Below are 13355 nucleotides of genomic sequence, written 5' to 3'. Positions count from 1 at the left end.
TCGTCTGTGAAGGTGATGAACGAATCAAAACCATCTATAGACTTAACATTAAGAGGTCCGCATATGTCAGTATGTATGAGTTCGAGGACACTCGTGGCTCTTACCGCTCCTTTCTTAATTGTTTTTGCATATTTACCTTTGATGCAATCAACACATTTGTCCGCATCGGAGAAGTCTAATGGGAGGAGTACATCATTTTTAATAAGTCTTTCCATTCTCCCCCTCGAAATGTGGCCCAAGCAGCAGGTGCCACAATTTCGAAGAAGTACTAGTACCCTTCCATTTCTTCTCAACATTTGAAACATTACTCACATGCAAAACATAATCATTCATAGATAACATATATAGTTTGCCTCGTCTGACACCGAGGCCAACATCATTATTACAATAATTTAAAACAAATTGTTTGTTACCAAACTTGCACTCAAACATGTTATCATCGAGACAAGAAACTGAATCAAATTCCTACTTAAAGTAGGTACATAAAGAACATTATTTAAATGAAGGTGAAAGCCGGTGTGGAGCTCCAAGGTGAGTGACCCAACAGCTTCAACATCAACTTCAACTCCATTTGCAACTCTAAGTCGTCTTGCCCCGCTTGTTATGGTTTGGATCAAATTTAATCCCTGCATAGAATTAGCAACGTGAGCAGTTGCACCTGAATCAATCCACCATGATGTACAAGAGAAATCAGTATATAATATTTCATCAACAAAAGTGATTTCATCTGTACCTTTCTTCATCATCCACTTGAGGTATTCATGACAGTCTTTCCTGTAATGGCCTTCCTTCTTACAAAAGAAACACACATTATCAGTAGGCGCTGAAGACTGTCCGTTATCCTTTTCCTTTGCTTTAAACTTTGGCATTTCCTTTTTGAAGGTCTTCTTTGGAGACTTTGAAGGGCCTGACCCGTCATGCTTTCTCTTTGAGGAGCCAACATGAAAAGCCTGATCCTTGTTCTGCCTCATCATTCTTTCTTCTTCCTGGACAATCCGAGGGGATATCTCAGCAAGTGTCCACTTATCCTTCATGGAATTGTAGTTGATCTTGAACTGATCGAACTCTTCAGGGAGGGACTCCAAGATCATGATGATAAGGAGGTTGTCACTGAGCTCACACTTTAGGTGCTCCAGTTTATTTGAAGCATTTATCATTCTCAGTATGTGTCCCCTAACATCACCATCATTTTTATACTTGCCAAGTAGCTTGTGAAAAAGCTCATGAGCATAAACCTTTTCAGAGCCTTTGAATTGCTCCTCCAAGGCTTCCATAAATTTCTTAGCAGTATCTTTCTTGGGGAGAACCCCAATAATCTCAGGTGAAATGGAAGAATTCATCACGAGCATTGCAACATGATTGGATTTGTCCCACTTCTCCATCTTGGAGTTATAAGTTTTCTTTAGTTCATCATACCCCGTAGCACCAGCAACTGGCGCCACGGGCTTATCCTCCCTTAAGGCATAATCAAACTCGTTGAAAGCCAAACATAGCTCAATGGAGTTCTTCCAACGAGGAAAGTTGCTGCCGGTCAACTGCTCGACAGCATCATAACGCATCGCAGCGGAAGCTGAAATTTGACATGGACATTCATTAGTAAAATTGCATGCATATAAAATAAACATGCCATAATTTTCTTATTCTATGTCAAACACCGTTGGGCAGAAATGTCATGAATTAGAACAACATTAGGGGTTGACATGCAGAAAATAATACAACGTTGGTCAGAATTATTTTGCAACCATAATATTCCCAAAATAAACATCAACTTTAAATCATTTAAGGAACAACATATGTGATGCTTAATTTGATAATTCAACATTAAAACATATTAAATATTCTAGACAAGAAAATCTCGTTGGTTCATTTCTTTCCAGAACAATAACATGTTTCTGATCATATTTTATAGGCAATGATTTTTCTGTATAATAGTGCAATAAACATAAGGAAAAACATTTGGAATGCACAAAAATACAGAAAACAGAAAGGAAAATCGGCAGCCCAGAAAACTTACTGGACTACCGACAACCTGGGCCGAAGCCCATCCTTAGATATGGCCCAGTAATCCCGCCGGCCCGAGCACCCTCCCCGCAGCGAGCTGGACCATCCGATCGATCGGACGGCAGAGATGCTCCGCGGCCAGAACAAAAACGCCCTGGGGCGACGGAAAACCCTAACCCTAAAAACAGTCCCGATTTTTCCTCTCCCCCGAATTTTTCGCGTCACGGCCCGGCGGCGCGGGCGCTTGAGGCGGCCACGGCCACGGCGGGCGGGAGCGCGCGAGGCGGCCACGGCCACGGCGGGCGGGAGTGCGCGAGGCGCCCACGGCCCGGCGGCCCGAGCGCGCGAGGCGCCTCGGCCGCGACGCGCGAGGTGGCCACGCCCGGCGGCCCGATGCGCGCGAGGCGGCCCTGCCCGGCTGCGCGAGGCACGCGAGCCTCGCCTTCATCATCCCGGCGCGGTGGCTGCGCTCGCCGGAGCCGCGTGCGACGGACCATGTCCGGCGCGCTCCTCCGTCGAGCGTGGCTACTGGCGCCGTTTCCTTGCGTCTGTGAGGGGGTGGTGCTCACCGGCGAGGCCGGCAGCCGTTAGGCGACGACAAAGGCCGGCGGCGCGACGGCCACCGGCGGTCCGTCCATTCCGCGCGTTACCGCGCGTCAATCCGCGCACTCCTCCGTCGGGAGAGAGTGGCGGCGCGGGATCTCTGCCCTCGCCGGAGCAGCGGCTGCTCCGACGGGCCCCAGAGGGGAGAGGCAGACACCCGGCGGCATCAGGTGAGGTTCTCATCCTCAGACTCGTGCCAAATTGCATGATTAGGGTTCATCCGTAATTGGGGAATCAGGGTTAGGGTGTATACATCATCTAATCATGCAACATACAACAATAATTCGGGCTAATCTGAGGCTTAAGCATGATTTCGAAACTAAAATAGGATCATCAGATTGCTTGCATAACAAATCTGAGAGCCTAGCATGCATAACAGGGGCTAAACATCAACATAATCAGCCTAAAAAAAACTTGATCTTTATACAAAAAACGTGATCTCAGATCACTACTAGGGTTCTAGTGCTAGCAGTACTAGGCATCTGATACCATTGTTAGGCCTAATACTTCAAGAGTAACACCAGATCGTGAACAATAGCCACTAGAACACCTAATGATCATAATCAGAGAGGTTTAGAGATGCATTACGGGGCATTGACGATCCCATCGACGCCTGCGTGAGGCAGGCTTGGTGTGGCGGTGTTGATGACGAACTTGTGGTCGATGACGATCTGGGGATCCTCCTGATCCCCTCGGGCCGCCACCTGCACTGCCCTGGAACAGAGCGACGAGGTTCCAGCCTTCCCGTTGCTTGTGCGCGGACTGCGATCGGTGCAGAGCCTTAGGAATATCGGGGAGCAGCGAGACTAGGCGACTAACAGATGAGATCGCTAGCCACCGGGGCTCCCCCTTTTATGTGCGCATGCAACAGGGGGCCACGAACCATTGGTTGGTTAGCGACGTCCCCGATCAGGGCGTTTAGAGATAAGTCACGTACAGAAAAGGTCGTCCTGGACGTTGGTCCTGTGGGCCCCCTTTTCTTCTTAACGTTAAGTGTTTCTGAAAATATCTCTTTTATCTGTTAACTGAACCTGACAGTATCTTAACCTGACAGATCAATCCAACAGTATTCAGGCTCCACACATCCATGTCTATCTAGTCGGCGGGAGGAAACAAAGTGAACATACACCTTTGCAGCTTGCACAAGCATTTGTACCATTTCGGTTGAAGGGGGCACACGTGAGTCGCTAGACAATCACCTGTCTGATGCGTGGACCAGAGTTGTTGCATTGGAGATCGGATGTGCCCTATGTGGTCACTGGTCAGGCTCCCCACCTTCAAGCCTATCCAAACGACATGAGGAACAAAGTGGACGTAAACCTTCCTTCAAAAGAAAAGGTGGACGCACACCTCTAGCTTACGCAAGCGCTCTTTGGTACCATTGTGGTTGAACGGGATGCACGACTACCTCTTATTTTTTTCAATAAAAGGAATATATTAATATCAAAAAGATACCAATTACATCCAGCCTCTGCAACAACGCACCACCCTAATGGCACTACGGATGCGCACAACCAAAAAAAGGAAAAGAAAACTAAGAAACAAAAGTCCCGTTACAGCATCTCGGACCTAATAACAGCAATACATCCACCGCCAAGACAACACCTGAAATACAGACTCTCCAAAAACGACGCCTCCAAGAAGGGAACAGTGCTCTAACACCGTCGTCGCCCGATCAGAGATCTTAGGTTTTCACGCTGAAGATAGTCCCCGCTCTCAAAACAATGCCTCCAACAAGGTCATTGTCAGGCACAACCAGTTAAGGTCAGACCTTGGGTTTTCACCCTGAAAGGTAGGACTCTGAACTTCACCTGTTGTCGCCCCCAATTTCATACCGCTGTTGTGAAGCCCGGAACACCAAGCAAGTCTCTCAACAGCGTGGAGACTTGAACCTCCCTTAGCTAGTCCTCCCCTCCGGCCTTCATGAAATTCTCTTCTTCTGACTTCCATCATGGATCCATAGTCACTTGATGTCAACACAGAAAAAGAGCTTCGCGCCGCTCCCTCCAGAACCAATCGGTCGAAATAAAAATATGGGTGCGCACGACTACCTCTTAGTAGTTACTAGGGTGCTCATTTATGGATTAAAACTCACAAAAGAAATTTATGCACCGAAGAAAACGCAAGATCATAGTCCGTGAAAGTAGGTGCAGATCTAGTCGGAGTGCCACCTCTCCGATTGCAACTGGACATCCTAACTCATAGTTCACACAGATGAAACTAGTTTACCGTTTTGCCGAAAAGAGAGTGCTACACATTGATTTATCGCCACCATTTTATTTATTTTGAAACTGTTGTAGGTCAAAAAAAAAATTTGGTCACAGCGCACGTGACAGAATATTCGAGAAAATAACATATAAACAATGTGATACAAACAGTGCATGGGTTAATTTCTGAGCTAAACACATCAGCATGTTCACGATCTCCATAAACTCTATGCTGGCCACAAGCGACAGTTGATCACCACGTCCGGCCCAATGCATACCTCTAGCAACATGTTTCCTAACCGCTCCGGCCCCTCAAACACTATCGCCTTCCGATCCATTTTTTCCCCAGGGTCGCTCCACGCAGCAACCGGCTTTCCCCATCAGGGCTTGTTTGGTAGTGGAGTATTTGTGGGAATTAGTAGGGATAATCCTCTAGGGGATTGGGTGAATCCCCACCTATCACCCGATCCCCACAAATACTCTCCTCTGCCAATCCCCAATCCCCTGTTTCCAAAACAATGTATTTGGTAGCCGGGGTTGTGCACAAGCTCATAACACCATAACAAGCAACGATGAAGAAAACTCAGCGTAACTTATACTAAAAGATTTGATTTTTATGGCAACAGATTAAAAGAAGTATGTAAAGTCAACATCCATCAGTTATCAGCATTCAAAACACAAAGTTTCAGTCACATTATTTGTCACAGTTCGTCATAAATTACATATTCCATACAACTATTCCCAACAATGTTTTTTTGTGACAAAAGACGACGCTTGGAAACTGTTGATTTTGTCCATGTGATCTTCAAGGAACACAGGTCATGCCTTACGATTTCCTGAAATCATATGTGAAGATGTTAAACGTTGGTGCACAAACATGTTCTTCAGTGATTGATAATTGAATACATGATAGATGTACTAAATTAAAATCAATTCAGTTTCTAGCAGAACTGCTGGCATTCGAACTCAAGTTCAAAATATACTACTTCAGGAGTTCAACCAAGATGTGGCAGTTGCTGGGCAAAACAGAGGTTCCAAACATAGCCGACGTTGCTTTTATATTGTTCACAATTAAAAACAAAGTGATATATATATTGCTATCATATATAGTAGAATAAGAAACTACTCATATGCATGATGATCATATAGTAGAACAGGAAGCATATTCAGGATGATCACATGCTCCAAACTGGAGCATCACCTAGCACACATGAATCACCATTACTCATATGCAGCAGCCAGTATCTATAGGTACCATATATAGTAGAACAAGAAAGTACTCAACGGTAGGATATCCACAACACTAAATTGACTCCATGCCATGTTACAGAAACTAAATGAATCCTAAAATGCAGACATTTAAACTGTAACAAAAATGCAAAAGAAAAAGTATAGTTGTATAGAACAGATAATATAAATAAGCAGGCAAGTATACATACAGACCATTATCATTACTGCAGATAAATGAAATTAAACCATGGAACTTATCATGTGAAATGTCAAAACTCAAAACCAGGAACACTAGTAATTCCTACCAGTAACATCTAGGTGGCGCAGCCTTGCTACGCCTCCAAGCTTCACATATTAGTTTCTTTCCAGACAAACCTCCAAGCATCAGACAATCAGTTCTTCAACACCAAGCTTCAGACAATGGAAAGTGTTCTGCTTCAAAAACAGAAAAACATGTCAAACTTATTTTTTGCTATATGCTGTCAGTGAATTAAAGAAAAACAAAAAGGATCTACCACAACAATAAGTATATTTACAGAACTGCAGCTAACTAGTCATGCAATTTTTAACTTTACCTTAACAGGAGTTCAGAAATTCAGAGTTTTGGGAGAAGGGTACTAACATTTTTGAGTGAATTGTCAAAACCGGGAGTTGATATATAGTCAATGCATTGTAGACTAATCCACCCAAATGAGAAGTCCATGTTAACTTTACACTACTATATATTAGAAAGTTGCACTGTAAATGCAAAGTTGAGAACTTAGATAGAAACCGAGATGGAATCATCATATATATTGATATCTACAACTAGTAATTTGTTGATTCTAACAGTAACTACAAATCTAGACTAGATACGAGTGCATATATGAAACCCGTTTTGTGAACTAGTTTGTTGCATGAAACGAGGGAATGGTCAGCCAAGCAAAGCAAAGAAGTGAAATCTGCCAAGAAGACAATACGAACAGATCAACCGAATCAATGCAAATTTGCAAAAGATGTAGAACGAGCTGCAAGCAGAGTCGGCCGATGTACTATCACCTTATTTGGCTTCAAGACGCAGTATACGGCTCGCTACACAGAAAAGGATGGGACGTACATGCAACTATTCGGCGGTTTGACCCGATCTGGAGCATCATGTAGAGCTAGCGAACCGGCAGGCAGCTGCACGCGCAAGAGGAACCACAGCACAGTGCCCGGCATGAGGTTCAGAACTGGAACTAACTGACGGCTGTGGTGCGGGCAAGCGGCGGTGAGACAGGGGTAGAAGAGAAAGGGCGAGATACAGGGGAGTTTACCGAAGATGAAATTGTTAGACCGTGGTGAACTAGCCATCACCAACGACTACCCGCTGGATGATAGCCTCACATGTGGTCGTCAAGTTGGTGCATCCCCGGATACCAAAAGCTTGCGAGGAATCAATTGATGTACTCAGCTAGCTAGAATGCTAGATAACTCCCGTTACTTCTTATGGATTTGATTCTCTCCACTATCTCATTTTACTTGGGCTGGAACAGAAAAAACAATACGCATAGTGCTTTGTAGTTCGTAGAGAAAATGCAGAGTTAACGGGCACGGCCTGACTGGAAACATGTATGTTCTCTATATATAGAAAGAGTCAAAGAGAGATGGCAAACAGAGACAAGCTTGTTTGGAACTTGCTTTGTGTGAGGCATTGGGGTTTCAATTTTCGTGAGGCATGGCAATGGTATGGCCTCACGCGACAGTCATGGTCTATGAGAACTGATTTGTTCTTGTGCGGCAACTGCTCGAATAGGGGGTTGAAGCAGAGGAACACAATTCTGCAGGTGCAGGTTTCATCGCTTGCCATATATGCATGATTTATCATATTGATGTTTTTAACATGATTTGCCGTATGCTTCATTAGTTGTACCGATTATTTCACGGTCTTTGAGTTTGCTTGACTAATCCGCTGGTCCTTTTTTTTTGACTCAGTTAAACTTGTGACATTTGCTTAAGTTCAGATTAGAACCACAAGCCACAATGACTCGTCTGGGAAGGGCGTGTAGTAGACAACCAAATTAGACCAAAAATACAACTGAGAAACTAAGAGCATCTCCAGTCGCGTACCCCAAAGCGTCCCCCAAACCGCGCCGGATCGAGCGTTTGGGGGACGTGTTTCGTTCGTGCCGCGTTTGGGGGACGTCGCTCCCTAGTCGCGTCCCCCAAACGCCTCCCCCAAATGAATATTGGTGCACGAAAATAAAGGTTTTCATTCAATTTTGATTATATATTACAAAGTTTGAATGAAAACGGCTAGATTTCATCTAAACCTAGACTACTGACCGCCCAGCGGTGCGTTCGACGGCCCCGCCCCGTCGTCGCCTCCCCTACACCGCAGCTCCTCTTGCGCGCGCCTCCTCTCCTTGCGTTCGGCGGTGGCCAGACGGTTCCGCTCCCGGCGCGCGTCCTCCGCCGTCCCCTGCTGCGCCGCCAGGAGGGAGAGCTCGACGGCGCGATGAATCTGCGCCTCTTCGCGGGCACGGGCGTCGTCCTGGAGCTTCTTCTCCGACTCGAAGGACTCGACGAGCGCGCGTTGCTGATCGGCCATCTCGTCCGGGTGCGGCCCGTCGTCGTCGGACCACTCGAACTCGTCGTCGTCGTCCTCCACCTCGGTCTCCTCCGCCTCGGCCTCCTCCTCCTCCACTGGCGCCTCCTCCTCCACATCTGTTGGCGCCTCCATCATCGCCACCGCCAACGCGTCGGCCTCCGCCGCCAACTGGTCCGCCCGCCTCCCCCATAGCGCCGTCAGCGCCGCCTGTAGGATAACGTTGCATAGAAAACAAAAATTTTCCTATCGCGAACACGCAATCCAAGCCAAGATGCAATCTAGAAGACGGTAGCAACGAGGGGGTATCGAGTCTCACCCTTGAAGAGATTCCAAAGCCTACAAGAGGAGGCTCTTGTTGCTGCGGTAGACGTTCACTTGCCGCTTGCAAAAGCGCGTAGAAGATCATTGATCACGATCGGTTCCGGCGCCACGAACGGGCAGCACCTCCGTACTCGGTCACACGTTCGGTTGTTGATGAAGACGACGTCCACCTCCCCGTTCCAGCGGGCAGCGGAAGTAGTAGCTCCTCTTGAATCCGACAGCACGACGGCGTGGTGTCGGTGGTGGTGGAGAAGTCCGGCAGAGCTTCGCTAAGCGTGCGGGAAGTGGAGGAGCGGGGCGGCTAGGGTTTGGGGAGAGGGGGGCGCCGGCCACTATGGGGTGCGGCCACCTTGGTGGTGTTTGAGGTGGCCGGCCCCCTCCCCCTTGGCCCTCATTACATAGGTGGAAACCCCAAGAGTTGGTCTCCAAGTCTTCGAATAAGACCCGAACCAGAAACCTTCCATATGGAGGGGAAACCTAGCCAAGCTAGGACTCCCACTAGAGGTGGGAGTTCCACCTCCCATATGGGGGGGGTGGCCGGCCCCCTAAGGGGGAGTCCACTTGGGACTCCACCCCCACTAGGGTTGGCCGGCCATGGAGGTGGAGTCCCATGTGGACTCCACCTTCCTTGGTGGTTTCTTCCAAACTTTTCTAGAACCTTCTAGAACCTTCCATAGAACCTTCCGCGACATTTTAATTCACATAAAATGACATCCTATATATGAATCTTATTCTCCGGACCATTCCGGAACTCCTCGTGATGTCCGGGATCTCATCCGGGACTCCGAACAAATATTCGAACTCCATTCCATATTCAAGTTCTACCATTTCAACATCCAACTTTAAGTGTGTCACCCTACGGTTCGTGAACTATGCGGACATGGTTGAGTACTCACTCCGACCAATAACCAATAGTGGGATCTGGAGATCCATAATGGCTCCCACATATTCAACGATGACTTTAGTGATCGAATGAACCATTCACATACAATACCAATTCCCTTTGTCACGCGATATTTTACTTGTCCGAGGTTTGATCTTCGGTATCACTCTATACCTTGTTCAACCTCGTCTCAGGACAAGTACTCTTTACTCGGTCCGTGGTATGTGGTCTCTTATGAACTTATTCATATGCTTGCAAGACATTAGACGACATTCCACCGAGAGGGCCCAGAGTATATCTATCCGTCATCGGGATGGACAAATCCCACTGTTGATCCATATGCCTCAACTCATACTTTCCGGATACTTAATCCCACCTTTATAACCACCCATTTACGCAGTGGCGTTTGATGTAATCAAAGTACCTTTCCGGTATAAGTGATTTATATGATCTCATGGTCATAAGGACTAGGTAACTATGTATTGAAAGCTTATAGCAAATAACTTAATGACGAGATCTTATGCTACGCTTAATTGGGTGTGTCCATTACATCATTCATATAATGATATAACCTTGTTATTAATAACATCCAATGTTCATGATTATGAAACTAATCATCCATTAATCAACAAGCTAGTTTAAGAGGCATACTAGGGACTTCATTGTTGTCTACATATCACACATGTACTAATGTTTCGGTTAATACAATTATAGCATGATATATAAACATTTATCATAAACATAAAGATATAAATAATAACCATTTTATTATTGCCTCTAGGGCATATCTCCTTCAGTCTCCCACTTGCACTAGAGTCAATAATCTAGATTACATTGTAATATACCTAACACCCATGGCATTCTGGTGTTGGTCATGCTTTGCCCTAGGGAGAGCTTTAGTCAACGGATCTGCTACATTCAGATCAGTGTGTACTTTGCAAATCTTTACTTCTCCATCTTCGATGTACTCGCGAATCGAGTGGTAACGCAGCTTGATATGCTTCAGCCTCTTGTGTGACCTTGGTTCTTGTGCATTGGCGATGGCACCCATGTTGTCACAATAGATGACTAGTGGGTCCAATGCACTAGGAACCACACCGAGCTCTATAATGAACCTCTTCATCCATACCGCTTCTGATGAAGCCTCTGAAGCCGCTATGTACTCCGATTCTGTTGAGGATTTCGCCACCTTGCACTGCTTCGAGCTTGCCTAGCTTACTGCAGCACCATTCAATATAAACACGTACCCAGATTGTGACTTAGAGTCATCAGGATCAGTGTTCCAACTTGCATCGGTGTAACTTGTTACAACGAGCTCTTGGTCACCTCCATAACAAAGAAACATATCCTTAGTTCTTTTCAAGTACTTCAGGATATTCTTGACCGTGTCCGATGTTCCATTCTGGATCACTTTGATATCTGCTAGTCAAACTAACAGCATGTGCTATATCCGGTCTTGTATATAGCATGGCATACATGATAGAGCCTACTGCCGAGGCATAGGGGATCTGACTCATCCTTTCTCTTTCTTCTGCCGTAGCCGGACCTTGAGTCTTACTCAAGACTTTGCCTGGTAACATAGGTAAAAATCCTTTCTTACTTTCGTCCATTCTAAACTTCTTTAGAATCTTGTCCAGGTATGTACTTTGTGATAGCCCTATTAGGCGTCTTGATCTATCTCTATAAATCTTGATGCCTAATATATACGATGCTTCACCAAGGTCTTTCATTGAAAAACTATTATTCAAATAACCTTTTACACTGCTTAATAGTTCTATATCATTCCCAATCAATAATATGTCATCTACATATAATATCAGGAATGCTACAGAGCTCCCACTCACTTTCTTGTAAATACAGGCCTCTCCATGACACTGTATAAACCCGAAGTCTTTGATCACTTTATCAAAGCGTCGGTTCCAACTTCTCGATGCTTGCTTCAGTCCATAAATTGAACGCTGAAGTTTGCATACTTTGTCAGCATTTTTAGGATCGACAAAACCTTTGGGTTGTACCATATACAACTCTTCCTCAATGTCTCCATTAAGGAACGTCGTTTTGACATCCATCTGCCAAATCTCATAATCGAAAAATGCAGCTATTGCTAACAAAATCCTCACAGATTTTAGCTTCGCTACAGGTGAGAAAGTCTCATCGTAGTCAACACCTTGAATTTGTCGGAAACCCTTTGCGACAAGTCGAGCTTTATAGACAGTAATATTACCATCAGCATCTGTTTTTCTCTTGAAGATCCATTTATTCTCGACAACCTTTCGGCTATAAGGTAAGTCTACCAAAGTCCATACTTTGTTATCATACATGGATCCCATTTCGGATTTCATGGCTTCTTGCCATTTGTTGGAATCTGGGCTCATCATCGCTTCTTCATACGTCGCATGGTCTTCATCATTGTTGTCCACAATCATGACATTTAGACAAGGATCATACCAATCAGGAGTGGCACGTTCCCTTGTCGATCTGCGAGGTTCAGTAGCTATCTCGTTTGAAGTTTCATGATCATTATCATTAGCTTCCTCTGTTGTTGGTGTAGGCGGCATAGGAACATCTTCCGGTACTGCGCTACTCTGATCAACTAGTGAAGATTCATCAATCTCATCGAGTTCTACTTTTCTTCCAGTCACTTCTTTAGTGAGAAATTCTTTCTCAAGAAAGGTTCCGTTCTTAGCAACAAAGATTTTGCCTTCGGATCTGTGATAGAAAGTGTACCCTATAGTTTCCTTAGGGTATCCTATGAAGACGCATTTCTCCGCTTTGGGTTCTAGCTTGTCCGGTTGTAACTTCTTTACATAGGCTTCACAACCCCAAACTTTAAGGAACGACAGCTTAGGTTTCTTATTAAACCATAATTCATACGGTGTCGTTTCAACGGATTTTGATGGTGCTCTATTTAAAGTGAATGCGGCTGTCTCTAATGCATAACTCCAAAAAGATAATGGCAAATCAGTAAGAGACATCATAGAACGAACCATATCTAAGAGAGTTCGATTACGACGTTCGGACACACCGTTTCGTTGTGGTGTTCCCGGCGGTGTCAATTGTGAAAGTATTCCGCATTTCTTTAAATGCATGCCAAACTCATAACTCAGATATTCACCTCCGCGATCAGATCGTAGAAATTTAATCTTCTTGTTACGTTGATTTTCTACTTCACTTTGGAATTCCTTAAACTTCTCAAAAGTCTCGGATTTATGTTTCATGAAATAGATATACCCATATCTACTCAGATCATCTTTGAAGGTTAGAACATAACGATAACCACCGCGCGATGCTACACTCATTGGTCCGCACACATCGGTATGTATGATTTCCAATAAGTCAGTAGCTCGCTCCATAATACCAGAGAATGGAGTCTTAGTCATTTTTCCCATTAGACATGCTTCGCATCTATCAAGTGACTCAAAGTCAAGTGATTCAAGTAATCCATCGGTATGGAGTTTCTTCATGCGTTTCACTCCAATATGACCAAGACGACAGTGCCACATATAAGTAGAATTATCATTCAATTTAATTCGCTTAGCAT

The 13355-nt window shown here is 45.1% G+C and overlaps 1 protein-coding gene and 1 long non-coding RNA gene across 3 annotated transcripts; both read right to left on the bottom strand.

Moving 5' to 3' along the window:
* Positions 1–374: 374 nt before the first annotated feature.
* On the bottom strand, positions 375–1368 carry LOC127309302 (uncharacterized). The gene is made up of 2 exons (XM_051340204.2): positions 734–1368; positions 375–626 (listed from the first exon to the last, which is right to left on the bottom strand). Exons 1-2 carry the CDS (start codon positions 1347–1349, stop codon positions 580–582), a joined length of 663 nt encoding a protein of 220 aa, XP_051196164.2. The 5' UTR covers positions 1350–1368; the 3' UTR covers positions 375–579.
* A 4070-nt stretch (positions 1369–5438) lies between these two features.
* LOC127309301 (uncharacterized) lies at positions 5439–7328 on the bottom strand. Of its 2 annotated transcripts, none has more exons than XR_007857091.2 (3): positions 7080–7328; positions 6347–6473; positions 5439–5647 (listed from the first exon to the last, which is right to left on the bottom strand). It is a non-coding gene; the product is annotated as an uncharacterized lncRNA (long non-coding RNA). The 2 variants fall into 2 exon arrangements; XR_007857092.2 differs by having other exon boundaries at positions 7138–7328.
* Between the last annotated feature and the right edge of the window lie 6027 nt (positions 7329–13355).

The sequence above is a fragment of the Lolium perenne genome, chromosome 6 (assembly GCF_019359855.2).
Source record: "Lolium perenne isolate Kyuss_39 chromosome 6, Kyuss_2.0, whole genome shotgun sequence".
NCBI lineage: Eukaryota > Viridiplantae > Streptophyta > Magnoliopsida > Poales > Poaceae > Lolium > Lolium perenne.
The sequence above is the reverse complement of the archived record's forward strand: the minus strand, read 5'-3'. Positions and strand labels throughout refer to the sequence as shown.